This window comes from Pseudorca crassidens, chromosome 17 (assembly GCF_039906515.1).
Source record: "Pseudorca crassidens isolate mPseCra1 chromosome 17, mPseCra1.hap1, whole genome shotgun sequence".
Classification (NCBI taxonomy): Eukaryota; Metazoa; Chordata; class Mammalia; order Artiodactyla; family Delphinidae; genus Pseudorca; species Pseudorca crassidens.
In genome coordinates, this window is record NC_090312.1 from 37949064 (window position 1) to 37966863 (window position 17800).

A 17800-nucleotide genomic window follows, 5' to 3' on the forward strand; every position below is an offset into this window, starting at 1 on the left:
TTCCTTAAACTCCAGATATGAATATCCAGTCTAAGAGATACCTGGATATCTCACAGGCATTTCAAATACATGTGTAAATTCAAACTCCCAATTTGCTGCTAACCTTGAAAAGCTGCTTCTCACTATCATGTAATGGCATCACTATCTACCCAGATCAGAACCTGGAATGCCAGTTAGACCCCCTCCTTTCTCTTATTCTCCAAATCCATAAGTCACTAGGTTCTGGTGACTTTACCTTAAGTCTCTCAGGGTTTGCTGTCTAACTTTCCCTATTGTCTAGTGTTTTGAAACCATTGTTTAATATACTTTATCCATTTTTTGGTTGTTTCAGGCAGCAAGATAAATCTGGGCCCTGTTACTTCATCCTGGGCAGAGGAGGATGTTCTCCAGAATATCTTATGTTGTGGAATATTCATGTGTTTACTTATTGGCTTACAAATATCGTAACGATCTCAAATCGCTTGGAATCTTAAATTGGAAGATTTTCCTAGAGCCGTCAAAATATCAGGTAGCCTAATACTAGCTTTCTTAGTCCCTGTTACAACGACTTCTCAAAACGATATCAAAAAAGGGTAATTACACTAAATTAATCCATTTTTTTAATGGAATGGGTAAAGGGAGTAAGGTTATTTTTGATACAGTTACTTATATCATCATGAAATAATATTTAGAACCAAAGTAAATTTCAAACAGCTATATATTCTTTATAGCTATTATATTCTGGAGAATGCTATAAAGTCATCTAATTCTATAAATCAATAAATACTAATCTGAGATAGTATCCAAATTCACCATGAACCTGGCAGAGCATGCCCTAGGTACCCTTTCAGTAAATGACATTTACCTTGACATCTCCATTTTTCTTTTGGATCATAAGAGTTTTCTAAGGGATCTCTCTAAGAGACACTCCCCACAAAATGCTTCATAGAATGGTTATTTGCCTTTTTCCTGCTAGACCAACAGAACTGTTATATTTCTTTTGTCTCCTCAACATCTAGCATGATCTATAACAAAGATTAAGTGCTGAATGTGAGAATGAATGAAAGAATAATAAATGGAGGGAAAGAGCATTCTATAATGTATTACTAGGCAACTAGCTGTTTTAAAAAAGAAACAAGTTTATAGTAGGGTACTAAAAGGTTAACATGCTTATGATCATTAAGTAAATACTTATATTCCAACAGAAATTTTTGGGAAATACAATGTTTAACAGAAAGGATATAAGAAATTTCATAAAATGAATATGTCATAAAGTGACATATTAAAGAGCAATAGGGCCTTGGAGCCAATCCTCAAATTATATTCCACCTCTTCATCGACTCCAGAGCTACATTTCTGAGGAAAGTATAAGATAATTAATATTAAAAAGACACATAAAGTCCAAGAGATCTGTTACAGTCCCACTACAGTGGAACTTCTATTTCTATATATATATATATTACATATACATATTTCATACATATGAAGCGAATACTATATAAGGTTATTTTGGTATCAAAGCACTTTCACTAGAATAGAGGAGGAAAACTGAGCAAGAAAAGAAAGGAGCTGTGTTGCCAGGAAAAGAAAGCTGTAGATGAGAGTCAAAAGAAAGCAAATTTTTGTAGTAGGATAGACATCTAAATTTAAGAGATATGTCCATGAAAATCTATTATACACTAAATAAGTCTCAGAAAAGACACAAAGAAAACATATCTTTCCTACCACAGTTTTTGGTCCCAGTTTAATGAAATCAAAATACAACTAACTTCTGAATACAACTGGCTTAAAGTACAGTGCTAACGAAAAACATGATGTGTAAGGTAAAGTGCTAGAAAGAGATCTAATAATATTTGGATTATTCCTTTCTTCCATGAAATATTATTTGTGTCAAACTATAATCTAGAACCTCAGATTGAACTATAATCAGATAAGTTCACTGTTATTTATTTATATAATAATTATAGTAGAAATATGTGCTCAAAGTAGTTACTCGTCTTCTTAACTTACTAATCACTTTAGCATTTACATTTATTGACTACTAAATACACCATAGATTACTCCCTCTAGAAGATTACAAAATAATACATAACAAGATGATAGGTATTACTCATCAGGGAAAAAACATTTATTTTATTGGTGATTTAAATAGTAGAAACAGAATGTGTTAAAACAGTGAAATTAGAGGACCACATAAAGGTCAGTAAGGCATTATGTAGAAACACAGGAAATAAGAAAGACTTCTTAAGTTTACTATTTTATGACCACAGACTAGAGTAAACTAAGAATGCAGATTGAGGTTGACCAAATTGAGAAAAAGAATAAAACTGAGATACAGTTGCCCATGTACCATCCTCATTCCCATCAGTAATACATGTCCCTTGAGATTAAAGATCTTATCATAAGAGAAGCTACATATAATTAAGTGAATAAATATAAATAGTTACCAGGAGCAAAACCACACATGGTCTCGTTAGTTCTATCATGTGGCATGAGTAAATGCTTGTACTAGGACTGAGTGATATACAATGAAAGACATCATAAGGAGATAGTCTTTATTATAGATTAAAGAAAGTAACATTGAATATAAATGTTCAGCAATATCTTAAGAGCACTGTCTGTTTTCTTCTTCTACAATCAATCTCAAACAATGTAAAGGCACTAAATGTTTCCTGCATTCATGTTGTTTCACCTTCCTATCTCATGCCACCAATGCATCAAAGGAACCTCTAGAGGAGGAACACAGGTAAGTCAACACGAGGAGTTATTAGGATAATATTAATAGCAAAGGCCTCATGCTGGCAGAGATTAGTAAGATATAGCTGATGTCTGTGAAAAAGTCATGTTTCCTGCAAGTTAAGAGTTAAAACAACAACAAAAGAATGACAAAAACACTTTCTCTCTCCCCCCTCTTCTCTTAATTTTATAAAAGCAGCATGCTAAGAGAGGCTGTAAAAGATTGCCAAAACCCAGGTTACTGGCCCTTGTATTAAATAGTATTTCAAATACAGATGACCCTTGAACAAAACAAGGATTAGGGTCACTGAACACTCGCAGCAGAAAATCCAGATATAACTTTACAGTCCACCCTTTGTATTCACTGTTCTGAATCCACGGGTTCAACCAACCACAGACCATGTAGTACTGAAGTATTGAAAAAAATCCACATATAAGTGGACCTGCACTGTTCAAACCCATGCTGTTCAAGGATCAACTGTAATCATATTTACATGATGATATTAGGGAACTGGAGGTGTTTTTAGATATATTTCTAAAAAGTGATTTAATAAGGTTTTATTGTAGTAATCAGACTATATTATAGCTATGCATAGGTGTCTGTATCACTTTTCTATACTGCATAGCAAATTACCACAAATGTAGCAGCTAAAAACAGCACATATTTATTATCTTGCAGTTTAGGTGGGTGAAGCATCCTGGTTTAATTTTATAGATCATCTACCTTGTTCTTTCTTGTTCATAAGGTGGAAGCAACATTCTTTTGCAATTTTCTACAACTTAAACAGAAATGGAAGGCCCCAGTACTTAGATATTACTGTCTGGTACACATAAAATTCTACAAAGATGCCTCTGTTATCAGTCTTTCATATCTTATTTCAAAGAGGAAAAAAATCTATACAAAAACTGAGCAACTGCTGAGTTACCCTTACCTAATTCCTATGAAATGAGATAAGCATTTAATTGTGTATTTTCATCAGTTAAAACATGATCTGGAAGAAGTGTAATTCAATAGATTAAATTATGTGTACTTAAAAGTGAAAATAAGTGAGAAGAAAATTTAATAACAATAAAATAGTTACAATTATCATTTTCATATCTGGTTTATAATTAGGTAGGAATAATAATTAGATAACCCTTTTATTTTAATTCCAACTAAGTTTTTTATTTCAGTACTGAGATAAGAATGTTATTGGTATATTGACCATTTAAAATATTTCAAATAATGCTTAAAAGAAACAAAAAGTAAAACGAATTATTTAATTCAAATAACATTTCAAAATTTGTGTAATTTTATAACTTTATCAGGAAGAGCATATGTTTCATATCATTTTATTAATAATACGCAAAGTGCACCAATAGTTTTTATTTAAATTATGAAATGAGATGGTATACATGAGTGTCACCAGTGAGAAAATTTTACCAATATTAAAGGTTCTGAAAATTAAAAAGAATCATAAAAATTAAAACCATGATACTTCTAACTTTCATTTTACCTGCAGTGTGAGACCCTTTACTGCATTCCATACTACTCCAATAAACTCCTTCATTCTTTCTTCAGGACTTCTACAGCCTTCAGCTATATTCAGCATGGCTTTCACAGGAACTGACAATGGTCTGGATTCTAAGAATAAGAATAGCTAGAGTTATTTAACATAAATGTACCTTATAGTTTCACATAAATATACAGAAAATACTTCCAATATTATTTCTTTCCTTGTTTAAAATTAAAACTTCTATATGAGATTATAAAATATATTAGATCATTTTATCTTAAAGAATTACTGATTTTTACAATTATTCAAAACCAAGCAAACCTCATCTGTTAAAACTCAAGAGAGTGTTGATGACTTGTCAGGGATTGATGATTGGGAGGTAGGTTTGTGGAGCAATGGTAATGTTCTATTTTTTTAATACATGGATGTGTTTATATTGTGAAAATTTATTAAATGGTAACCTAACAATCTGTTCGTTTCTCAGCATGAAGTTAATACATCAATAAAAATCTTACTTGATGAGAAAGAAAATTCAACTACAAAGCACTTGCTTCATCCAAAATTGATATAAAATGTATCTTCCCGTATGTGAATTGTCTTGATAACAAAAGCTTACTCATAGTATCTCTCAATTTTTTTTTTCTTTATTTTTTGATGGTAAGCAAAAGAAGCATTGAACACATAAAAGGCAGATATATGTTAAGAAAAATTTTGTTCATCTAAAATAAAGAACTTAGAGAACTTTGACAATTTTTATAATGTAAATTTCAGAAATTAAATATTTATAACAATATATTATATCTGGACAGATCCATATGTATTTATATATTTTAAGTTAATGCAAACATATAATTTATAGGTGCTATTTTAAATACCATAAAATAAATAAATCAGATCTTGCTTTTCAAGACTTTTACTAAGTTAGGTTTGATGATCATAGGACGGTCTCCAAAGTAACTGCTACCATATCACCACTATGAGAATGACAATTGCTGTATCTAGGCATACTTTCCCTCTCCTCTCAATTTGGGTCACATATTTGCAGATTTACAATATCTTAACGGCATGGAGCATAAACCTTTTATTCTCATAATCCCACAGTCTACCACATTATACATATTAGAAATTCAAAAATTGTTTGTTTAAAAGAAACAAAAACAGTTTGAGAGAGACCCATGGAGCTGGAAGCAGAGCATTCTAGGCAGATGGAACAACAATGTGAAGGCCCAGGATGGGAGTGTACTTAGGATTTTCAAGCAACAGTATAAAAGCAAGGATGGCTAGAACAGAGTAAGAGAGAAGTGCAAGACAAGGTCAGAGCTATCAACAGAGACCAAATCATACAGGGCTTACATAGGCCATGGTAAGGAGGCTGGGTTTTACTTCGAGGGAGCCAGGATATGAAAATGGATTCTAAATACATTCATGAAATTAATGGACATTATTTTAAGAGAACTTTTCTAGCGACTGTGCAGAAAACTGTCTACATAGATCAAGTATCAAAACAGGAAGACAAGTTGTGAGAGATGGTAGTAGCAATGGAGGTAGGAAGAAACAGTGTTCCTGTATCCATTTCCAAGATACAGCCAACACAATTTACTGATGGACTAGAAGTTCAGTAAGAGAGAAAAGCAAAACAAGGATGCCTCCAAGGTTTTACATCTGATCAAATGGAAGAATGGAGCTGTACGGGGAGAAGAATCAAGAAGAAAAGAAATTTAGTTTTAGAACCGTCAGGTTGAGATTTTCATTACATGTTCAGATGAAGATATCCAAGTAGCATATGGATAAACAACAACAAAAAATGGAAAAGAATATGAACAGATAATTCATAGAAAAATATAATTTGGCCAATAAACTTATTAAGAGACGCTCAACTTTGCTAACAATGAAATAAAAATTAAGGCAACAATCAGATATCCTTTTCAACTGTCATTTGGCAAACATTTTAAAGAGTTAATTCGTATTTTTAAAAATCCAACATTATCTAAGCTCCTTGTTAGAATGTTTCATATACAGGGAATATAAATTAGTATAGTCCATAGAGTGGAATTACAAGACAGGACATTTTGTATTTATCAAAATTTAAACATGCAAGTTTTTTCTAAAAAATAATCTCATTTCTAAGACCCTATGCTACAGAAATACTAAAACATATGAGACATGCATACCAACAATTTATAAAAATGTTTAGTATCAGCAGTATTAGTTGAAATAGCGAAACAGAGGGAGGGAGGGAGGGGTAAGGGGAGAAAGAAAGTGCTAAGCAACTTATCTGTCCATCAAAAAAGAAATGGTTAAATTAACTTTGGAATACCTGTCATAAGGATGGTAATTCAATCATTTAAAAATGAGGAACAGTTAAACATATGACAGAAATCATATTTTTGCTATCTTATGAAGTGAAAAAAATATATATATGTGTAGTATAATCCAAATATGTTTTTAAAACAGTATGTGAGTTTGAGCATGTATCTGTCTATCTCATACACAGAAAGAGTCACAGAAGGGTAAAATACAAACCCTTGACAGAGGTTACCTCTGAGGACAGTAAAATGGAATTGATGAGGAGTAAGGGGGAGGAAGTGTTTAACTTTTTACTGTATATTTCAGAATTAATGTTTTACAACAATGAATTACCTATTATAATTTTTTAAATAAAACACACCTTAATTTACTTTCCATTTACTTGGACTTCATTGTTATTCTTTTATATTTTAGCAGTTATGAGAAGAAAATGGCTACATAAACTCATTACAGAACTCTGCCAATTTAAATAACTAACTTAAATGTAGACCAACCACATAAAAGCCTTCAGACAACTGTTTAGAGAAGCTTTATTCATAATCGCCAAAACTTGGAAGCAACCAAGATGTCCTTCAGTAGGTAAACTGCTAGAAAAAATGCGGTACACCTAGAAAATGGAGTATTACACATTACTTAATAGAAATGAGCCATAAAAACACATGGAGGAAAGTTAAATGCATATTACTAAGTGAAAGAAGCCCATCTGAAAAGGCTTCATACTGTATGATTCCAAATATATGACATTCTGGAAAAGGCAGAACTATGGAGACAATAGTTAGGAAGGAGAGAGGAGCAACAGGCAGAGCACAGAGAATTTTTAGGGCAGTGAAACTACTCTGTATGTCACTATAACGGAGGGTACATGTTATTATACATTTGTCCAAACTGAAGGAACGTATAACACCATGAGTGAACCCTAATGAAAACTATGGACTTTGGGTGATAATGATGTATCAATATAAATTCATCAATTATAACAATGTACCACCTTGGTGGGGGATTTTGATAGTGAGGGTGACTATGCATGTGTAGGGGCAGGGGATATGTGAGAAATCTCTGAATCTTCCCCTCAATTTAAATGTGAGTCTAAAACTGCTCTAGAAAATAAATTCTATAAATATATATTTTTTTAATGCAGACAAATTTTTTTGTTTTTTCTTGGTTGCGTCGGGTCTTCATTGCAGCACGCGGGGTCTTCGTTGAGGCATGAGGGCTTCTCTCTAGTTGTGGTATCAGGGTTTTCTCTCTCTAGTTGTGGTGCGTGGAGTCCAGAGAGTGTGAGCTCTGTAGTTTTTGGCACGTGGGATCTTCGCTGAGGCACACGATCTCAGTAGCTGCGGGGTGCGGGCTTAGTTGCCCGCGGCATGTGGGATCTTAGTTCTCTGACCAGGGATCGAACCCACATCCCCTACATTGGAAGGCGGATTCTTTACCACTGGACCACCAGGGGAGTCCCAAGACCAAATTTTAAAACTCTTTGAAACCATGGATACCAAAGGTTTCCACAAAAGTTGCTTATGGTCAAATTTTAAAATCTACTGATACAGAATATTAGTGTTGTATGAATACGTTATCACAGTCTGAAAATAAATCCATCTAATAAATGATAATATTATCAAGCAGATGGGACACCATTACCTGATTGCTAAGTAATATTTCAAGTCACTATTAACCAAAAAAGCCACACGTTTATTGTAAATGCTGAATTTGCTGATAGAATGATTTAAGAAGTTAAAGGAGGTGCTGAAATCTATATGTGGCTTAAAAGTGCTTTCCAAAAAGCTATGAAAAACACAATCAGTTTAAAATTCTCATTAAATAGCATGATCTGGCTATTAGAAGTGTAAAAGCACACTATTTTGGATATACTAATTTCCTTTTTTTTAAACATCTTTATTGGAGTATAATTGCTTTACAATGGTGTGTTAGTTTCTGCTTTATAACAAAGTGAATCAGCTATACATATATATATATATATATATCCCCATATTTCCTCCCTCTTGCGTCTCCCTCCTACCCTCCCTATCCCACCCCTCTAGGTGGTCACAAAGCACCGAGCTGATCTCCCTGTGCTATGCGGCTGCTTCCCACTAGCTATCTACCTTACATTTGGTAGTATATATATGTCCATGCCACTCTCTCACTTCGTCTCAGCTTACCCTTCTCCCTTCCCATGTCCTCAAGCCCATTCTCTGCGTCTGCATCTTTATTCCTGTCCTGCCCCTAGGTTCTTCAGAACCATTCCTAGATTCCTGGATATACTAATTTTCAATCCATCATATTATCTAAAAGACAATGGGAAGACAAATTTGTTTTTAAAAAAGAGAAAAATTTCTTTTCTGTAATCATGTATATTTTACAGGTAGCACATGTATACTCTATAAAACTGCCAATCTTGAGCCATACTTCATTTAACCGAAACTTCTGTAACATCTACTACATGCCAGGGACTGCTATAAGCGCTTTACAAATATTCACCAATTTAAACCTCATAACAACTCCATGAGGAAGACACTATTATTTACTCTTATTATCACCATTTTCAGATAAGGAAACTGATCACAGAGAGGTTAAGTAACCTATCCTAAGTCACCCAGCTGATAAGCGGCAAAGCTGGAATAAGAAACTAGGCAGTCTAACTCCAAAGTCCAGGCTTTTTAACTACTGTGCTATGATGCCTCTTCTGTTTTTTCATACCTTGTGCAGTGGCTTCCATTTCTACCAAATACATGATAAATGTATATTTCTACTAAGGATCCTGGTACTGCAAATAGTTCAGAAAATATATTTGTTCATTCTCACTGGAGCTATATAAACCCTACATTTAAGGTTGTAGTCTGATATCCATTACATTTCTTGTTTTCAACAATAAATAAGGTAATCTTGAGACCCAGACTTTACTGGTTAAAATAATCACTTATTAGGCATGTATCATCCAACTTGATACAATATTATTCCTTCATTTTTATGCCATGCAGAAAGTACCACACTTAAAGTCAACTTCTGGTTTCAGCTGTGCCAGTTGCCATATGGCTTTGGGAAAGCAATTTAATCTAAGTGTCAGAAGTTAATAATAATTATATCTAATGTCAAGAATACTGTTCACGTTAAATGTTGTAATGTATATTAAAAAGTTCATTAAAGTACTTTAAATACAGAGAATAATGATTAAACATTAATTGATTATAAGATATAGAAAAGAACTTGAAGCTTACCAGATCTGAAACAAAATGACTCCTTTTCTATCACAATCAACCTGTTGTTTTAGTTCTACCTTAAATGCCATTTCCTGAGAAATGGTCACTGAATTCCCCAAATTAGATTTGGCCCTTCCTCTATAATCTCATAATTTCCCAAAGTACTTAGCACAGAGCTAAGAACACTGAAAGAACTCAAAGTTATACTTACTGATTATCTGACTAAAGATAAAAATTTACCTCAATATCTCAGGTTGTACCTGGACTATTATCATAGTTAAACATTTTTAAATATACGTAAATTTCTGATGTAGCAGGAATACCCTGAAAGACTATGTGTGCCAATTTGAAGTGTACCACAAGCTGCTACCTTCTGCCAAATATTCAATAAATATCCCTGGGAAATCTGGGAACAGATTTGAAAAGTTACAGGACATCAATTTAAATCAATTAAAGGATAGAAGGTAAATAATGTTAAGGAATGTGATTATTAGCCCCTAAATAAAAATAATAAAAGAAAAATAATTTATTCATTCATGCAACAATTATTTACTGTTTGCCCAATGCCAGAAAGAGCTGTTAGATTCTGGGAATACAAAAGTATATTAGTCAAATACAGCCCCTGACATACACTCTGGATGAAGAGACAGAAAAAAAAGGGAAAACTATGATAAACATTATGAGAACAGAAAAGAGGTGCTATGGTAGCGTATCTTTGAGGAGTGGCACAGACCTATTTTAGAAAGACTTAAAAGGAAAGCTTCCTTTACTGAGAGGATAACATTTAAATAAAAACTCAGAGTATGAAAAGTACATAGTTATGAAAACAGCAATGGAAACAGAAACAGAATATGCAAAAGATCCCAGGCAAGAAAAAGCATGTAGTGTTTGAAGGAATGAAGGAGGATCAATGTAACAAAAATGACAAAAGATGGAATGGAAGAACCCAACAGAGACTAGGTCAGGTCAAACTACGTAAGCCTTGGTAAGGAGTTTCGATTTTATCTTAAGTGCAATAGGAAGTCACAAAAGCATTTCAAGTAGGGAATAAAATGATCCAATTTAGATTTTTAATAAGATGACTTGCTGTCATCTAAACAATTGATGATGAGATAATCTGGAAACGATACCAGTGAGACTAATTAGCACACCCTCACTTTACTGTGTATAAGTAATTATATGGTTCTGACTAGGGAAGCAACATACAAACAGACTGAAACAAAAAGACTATAACTTGGAGGCAGAACGGACAGGAGGAGGCGACACTAAGGATGAGTCCTGGGTTTCGGCCTTGAGCAACATGGTCAATAGTGGTAGGGGAAGGTACAGAGTTGTACAGATTTGATACATGTTAGGCTTTAGGGGCCTGTAAGATACACAGAGATGTCTAGGCAACTGAATGTGAGACACCTTTAAAAAAAGAAAAAGAAGAAGAAAAAATAAATAAAAGACTGGTATAATAAAGCAAGCCAGTTAAAACAGATGTAAAATAGAAAGATCATCAGTGTGAAATAAATATTATGTAGGCATGAATGGAAATACTGGGTTTTAAGGCAGGTTTAAGGTGATTAAGATCAAATAAAGAAAAAATAAAATTACACTGTAGTGTCAAAAACTAATAGATAAAATAAGCTTCACCTTGCTTGAACCCTATAGCTTTCCTTTTAAAATGCAAACATAAAAAAATGTCTTCTTTACTTTTTATCTGAATTGTATTTTACCACTTTATAGAACTTTCATATATCTTACTTTAAGTCTTATGACAAGACTTAGATCTGTGAGATAGTTGGGTATACTTATTACCATTTTATAAATGAATAAAAAATGTGGCTCTCTGAGGTTAACTTGAAAAGGGAGAGGAACTGGGTCAAAAACTGGTTTTTTTGGTCACTAATCCACTGGTTTTTCTACTATACCTTCCTAATTCTCGATCTATATTTTACACTGATCATGAGTTTTGGCAACTCTAGTTGGCAATATAAAATTAAATAATGTGAAGAAAAAGTGACCTTTACATAGTAATTCTATTTTTAAATTTGTGGAGTTTGGATAATATATAAACCTTTAAGCAACTTGACATAGAAACTGCAATAATGCCCGAGACTTTTCATCAAAATACAAACTACATTTGATACTATCACTCCTGAAAGCCCCTTGGGAAATAATGGCTTTTGGATTCTGCAAGTCAGCGTGACATGGCATGCAAAATTGCATCTCATGCCGAGCCAACCAGGAAAATATATGTCATCACTATGTGACATTCAGAATTTCATCTGGAAACTATAATCTTGTTCTGACTGCAAAAAGGGAGCGGGGGGTGGGGGGGAGAAGACTGCATACAAAACAATTTGGTTGAACTTTTGCTGAATTCTTGCCAGTTTGTGCAAAAACTAGAATAACTTACTTATTTCCAAAGAAGAACTTTATATTTGAAAACCTTTCTATGCACTTATTAACATCACAGTATGTTCTCAAAGAACTTTAAAATTAACTGACAGGTTTTAGATTGTGTTATGATAACTAATGATCTGTTAAAAAATTGTTTATAATGAAACAAAGTTGCAAAATTAATAAATTGTGCAAAGCAGAACTGTATTTTCAAAACTGTATATAACAGAACACCTCCTAATTCCTTTTCCCCAACTGAATAAACTCTAGGTTGAGAAACAAATGAAAACCTGTCATAAATTCTGCAATATTACACATTCCATGTCTTTCTCTTCTAAATAATTTTTCTCCCTGCCCTCCACTCATGTGTGCAACACCTTCATAATTTATTTACCTTATTCCTATCGATACAGAAATGCATGGATGTGAGTTAGTCTAAGTGTTATATAATCAACATTTTGTGTTTTAAAGCTGCTGTGACTAACTATAAAATGAAAAATTAGTAGACATGAATTGGGATAGCTGACTGACTCTCAAAAATTATCCCCAGGAACCATGTTTCTGCTATCCCTACATATTCTGGTATCATATCTCATGCCCCTGAACACAGAAGTGGACACATGGCCCAACCTGGCTGCCACTGGGAAAATCATAATGACTAACCTCCTTGGCCACAGTGAATTGTCCAAGATGTATGCACATGAGCCATGACAGGCCAAACAAAAACCACTTCGAGTATTTTTTCAACAAATACTGGACCAGATCACTATCTATTTGATCAGAGAGAGTTAAGTACATGAGTCCAGAGGTACCATAGCCACGTACACTGCTAGGTCAAAGAAAAAATATGTTCAGTAAGAGAAAGAGAAGCCAACATGAAAAGACAAGAGTTCTCACGGTGTGGAGTCTGATTCTAAGTCATTTCAAAGAAAAGATTTATACTGCATTTGCCTTTCTTACCATTTTGGTTATCAGAATCAATAAATATCCCCCCCTTTTTTTTAATTTAAAATCATTTGAATACAGTTTTTGTCTCTTGCTATCAAAGAGCCCTTTCTAATTTAGAAATGTGTCTTCTCTTGTAAAGGAATCACCTATTAGGAGAAAACCAGGCAAAGTTAGTAGCTGCAACTGCCCAGCCCTTGTAGTATCATTACACAGCCTGCATAGGCTCCGAAGTGCCATAAAATGCTTTAAGAGTATCATGGGGCTTACTTCCTCAAGAACTATTCACCTTCATGCTCTGCCTAGCTCACCTGGTTCTCACTCCTTCCATTACCACATTTACTGGTCATTATCCCAGTGCCTTTCTGCCTAAGCCTGCATATTGGGAGATGCTATTGATGTTTTTACTCCTCTAATCTATTCTCCACCCCAGAAGATTTCCTGAACTATATTAGCCAATACTTTACACTAGCCAATACTTTTCTCAGTTCAACTTGGCTCCCTGCGACCCTCCCACCTGGGCCCCATATGACAGACTTCCTCTAGGTTATGCTAAACTTCCAGATAATAGGATCCCAATATAGCAGTGTCCTCCAAATATGTGGTGCACAAAACTACGAGACCATCCATTGAGCTGTAGGGGACAAATATGAGAATATTTATTCATATTTACTTTTATCTAAAAATGAGAAAGACATACAGTTGATATTTAGTAAAGTAGAATAACACTGAGGCTCTTCCCCATGTCAGAAGGAAACACATAATACTACATTAAATATACTGAAGGAAGAGTAGACGTTCAATAACAGGAAGGAACTGGCAGGGGCCCTTCTCTCTTTATTTTCAGTTAACTGCGGCATATTACAATTTACATATACACAGTTAATCAAATTTATAAATTTTGTTATCTACATTTAACTAAATTATATTATATACCTTTAACTAAATTAATCCTCATAATTTGGATATATACTTTTAAAAGATTCCTGTAAAACACACATGGCCAAACGTACAAATTAAAGATACCACTAACTAAAAAATAATAATACAGAAAGATGCCACTAACTTATTTAAAAGAAAAATGCAACATCTTGCCATTAAAGATGGAAAGAATACCTTATTTATATAAGAAAGACGGAAATGTACTAGACAGTTTCAAAATGGATGAGAATGAAAAATAATTGTCCTGAGTGCATCAATGATGCCATTTCCCCTCTCGGATCGATGAATCTCAGCGAGGTGGCTTTTCAATTATGTCAGCCATTAAAATTAATTATTGAAATAAACTGAATTAAGAATTAAATCTTGAAGTTGTTATTGTAAGAGTATTAAACTAAATTAAAGTTTAATACTTTGTTATAATTAAAGTATTAAACTTTTTAAATGAAGCACAATATTACTCTCACTACAATATTATTGATGTATTATTAAAATTCTATCAGAATAATAAGACAAATTTTAAAATTAAAATTTTCTTACATGCTCTATATTAATATAGTGATACACACATTTAATGCATAAATCAATAAATGATATACTATGGATGCTTAATTGAAATTTTTTACCGATAGGAAAGTACTGAGAAAAAAGTTTGAAGACTAATACTCTAAAGATGAACTATTTTCAAATAGTCTGTATTCTCTGTACTTGTTTTTTTTTTTTTACATCTTTATTGGAGTATAATTGCTTTATAATGGTGTCTTAGTTTCTGCTTTATAACAAAGTGAATCAGTTATACATATACATATATCCCCATATCTCCTCCCTCCCACCCGCCCTATCCCACCCCTCTAGGTGGTCACAAAGCACCAAGCTGATCTCCCAGTGCTATGCGGCTGCTTCCCACTAGCTATCTATTTTACATTTGGTAGTGTTTATATGTCCATGCCACTCTCTCACTTCGTCCCAGCTTAACCTTCCCCCTCGCCATGTCCTCAAGTCCATCCTCTACGTCTGTGTCTTTATTCCTGTCCTGCCCCCAGGTTCTTCAGAACCATTTTTTTTTTTTTTTTTAGATTCCATATATATGTGTTACCACACAGTATTTGTTTTTCTCTTTCTGAATTACTTCACTCTGTATGACAGACTCTAGGTCCATCCACCTCACTACAAATAACTCAATTTCGTTTCCTTTTATGGCTCAGTTTTATTCCATTGTATATATGTGCCACATCTTCTTTATCCATTCATCTGTCGATGGATACTTAGGTTGCTTCCATGTCCTGGTTATTGTAAATAGAGCTGCAATGAAAACTGTGGTACATGACTCTTTCTGAATTATGGTTTTCTCAAGGGTATATGCTCAGTAGTGGGATTGCTCGGTCATATGGTAGTTCTATTTCTACATTTTTAGGAACCTCCATACTGTTCTCTACTGTGGATGTTTCAATTTACATTCCCATCAACAGTGCAAGAGGGTTCCCTTTTCTCCAGACCCTCTCCAGTATTTATTGTTTGTACATTTTTTGATGATGGCCGTTCTAACTGCTGTGAAGTGATACCTCATGGGAGTTTGGATTTGCATTTCTCTAATGATTAGTGATGTTGAGCATCCTTTCATATGTGTGTTGGAAATTTGTATGTCTTCTTTGGAGAAATGTCTATTTAGGTCTTCTGCCCATTTTCGGATTGGGTTGTTTTTTTTTTTTGATATTGAGCTGCATGAGCTGCTTGTAAATTTTGGAGATTAATCGTTAGTCAGTTGCTTCATTTACAAATATTTTCTCCCATTCTGAGGGTTGTCTTTTCGTCTTATGTTTTCCTTTGCTTTGCAAAAGGTTTTAAGTTTCATTAGGTCCCATTTGTTTTTATTTTTACTGCCATTTCTCTAGGAGGTGGGTCAAAAAGGATCTTGCTGTGATTTATGTCGGAGTGTTCTGCCTAAGTTTTCCTCTAAGAGTTTTATAGTGTCTGGCTTTATGTTTAGGTCTTTAATCCATTTTGAGTTTATTTTTTGTGTATGGTGTTGAGTGCTGTAATTTCATTGTTTTACATATAAGCTGTCCAATTTTCCCAGCACCAATTACTGAAGAGGCTGTCTTTTCTCCATTGTATATTCTTGCCTCTTTTATCAAAGATAAGGTGACCATATGTGCGTGGGTTTATCTCTGGGCTTTCTATCCTGTTCCATTGATTTATATTTTGTTTTTGTGCCTGTACTATACTGTCTTGATTACTGTAGCTTTGTAGTGTAGTCTGAAGTCAGGAAGCCTGATTGCTCCAGCACCATTTTTCTTTCTCAAGATTGCTTTGGCTATTTGGGGTCTTTTGTGTTTCTATACAAATTGAGAAATTTTATGTTCTAGTTCTGTGAAAAATGCCATTGGTAGTTGGATAGGGATTGCACTGAATCTGTAGATTTCTTTGGGTAGTATAGTCATTTTCACAATGTTGATTCTTCCAATAGAAAAACATGGTATATTCCCCACCCATTTGTATCATCTTTAATTTCGTTCAGCAGTGTCTTATAGTTTTCTGCATAAAGGTCTTTTGTCCGCTTAAGTAGGTTTAATCCTGGCTACTTTATTCTTTATGTTGCAATGGTGAATGTGTGTGTTTCCTTAATTTCTCTTTCAGACTTTTCATCATTAGTGTATAGGAATGCAAAAGATTTCTGTGCATTAATTTTATATCTTACTACTTTACCAAATTCATTGATTAGCTCTAGGAGTTTTCTGGTAGCATCTTTAGGATTCCCTATGTATAGTATCATGTCACCTGCAAACAGTGACAGTTTTACCTCTTCTTTTCCAACTTGGATTCCTTTTAATTTATTCTCTGATCACTGTGGCTAAAACTTCCAAAACTATGTTGAATAACAGTGGTGAGAGTGGGCAACCTTGTTTTGTTCCTGATATTAGTGGAAATGGTTTCGTTTTTCACCACTGAGAACAATGTTGGCTGTGGGTTTGTCATATATGGCCATTATCATGTTGAGGTAAGTTCCCTCTATGTCTACTTTCTGGAGGGTTTTTATCATGAATGGGTGTTGACTTTTGTCTAAAGCTTTTTCTGCATCTACTAAGATTATCATATGGTTTTTATCCTTCAACTTGTTAATATGGTTTATCACAGTGATTTGCATATAGTGAAGAATCCTTGCCTTCCTGGGATAAATCCCACTTGATCATGGATGTTGGATTCTGTTTGCTAGTATTTTGTTGTGGATTGTTGCATCTATGTTCATCAGTGATACTGGCCTGTAGTTTTCTTTCTTTGTGACATCTTTATCTGGTTTTGGTATCAGGGTGATGGTGGCCTCATAGAATGAGTTTGGGAGTGTTCCTCCCTCTGCTATATTTTGGAAGAGTTTCAGAAGGATAGGTGCTAGCTCTTATCTAAATGTTTGATAGAATTCGCCTGTGAAGCCATCTGGTCCAGGGCTTTTGTTTGTTGGAAGATTTTTAATCACAGTCTCTATTCCAGTGCTCATGTTTGGTCTGTTTATATTTTCTGTTTCTTCCTGGTTCAGTCTCGGAAGGTTGTGCTTTTCTAAGAATTTGTCCATTTCTTCCAACTTGTCCATTTTATTGGCATATATAGCTGCTTGTAGTTATCTCTCATGATCCTTTGTATTTCTGCAGTGTCAGTTGTTACTTCTCCTTTTTCATTTCTAATTTATTGAGCCTTCTCCATTTTTTTCTTGATGAGTCTGGCTAATGGTTTATTAATTTTGTTTATCTTCTCGAAGAACGAGCTTTTAGTTTTATTGATCTTTGCTATCATTTCCTCCATTTCTTTTTCGTTTATTTC

At 34.0% G+C, this 17800-nt stretch overlaps 1 protein-coding gene across 11 annotated transcripts in view; it reads right to left on the minus strand.

Moving 5' to 3' along the window:
• The window catches only part of VPS13B (vacuolar protein sorting 13 homolog B), a 798169-nt gene that overhangs the window by 441541 nt on the left and 338828 nt on the right, over positions 1-17800 (minus strand). For all 11 annotated transcript variants that reach the window (XR_010936247.1, XM_067711645.1, XM_067711646.1 and 8 more), the window contains exon 22: positions 4212-4339. Coding sequence is in view for 10 of the 11 variants with exons in the window: in XM_067711645.1 (XP_067567746.1) it covers positions 4212-4339 (128 nt within the window). In the remaining variant the exon portion in view is untranslated. The remainder of the gene's footprint in view (positions 1-4211; positions 4340-17800) is intronic.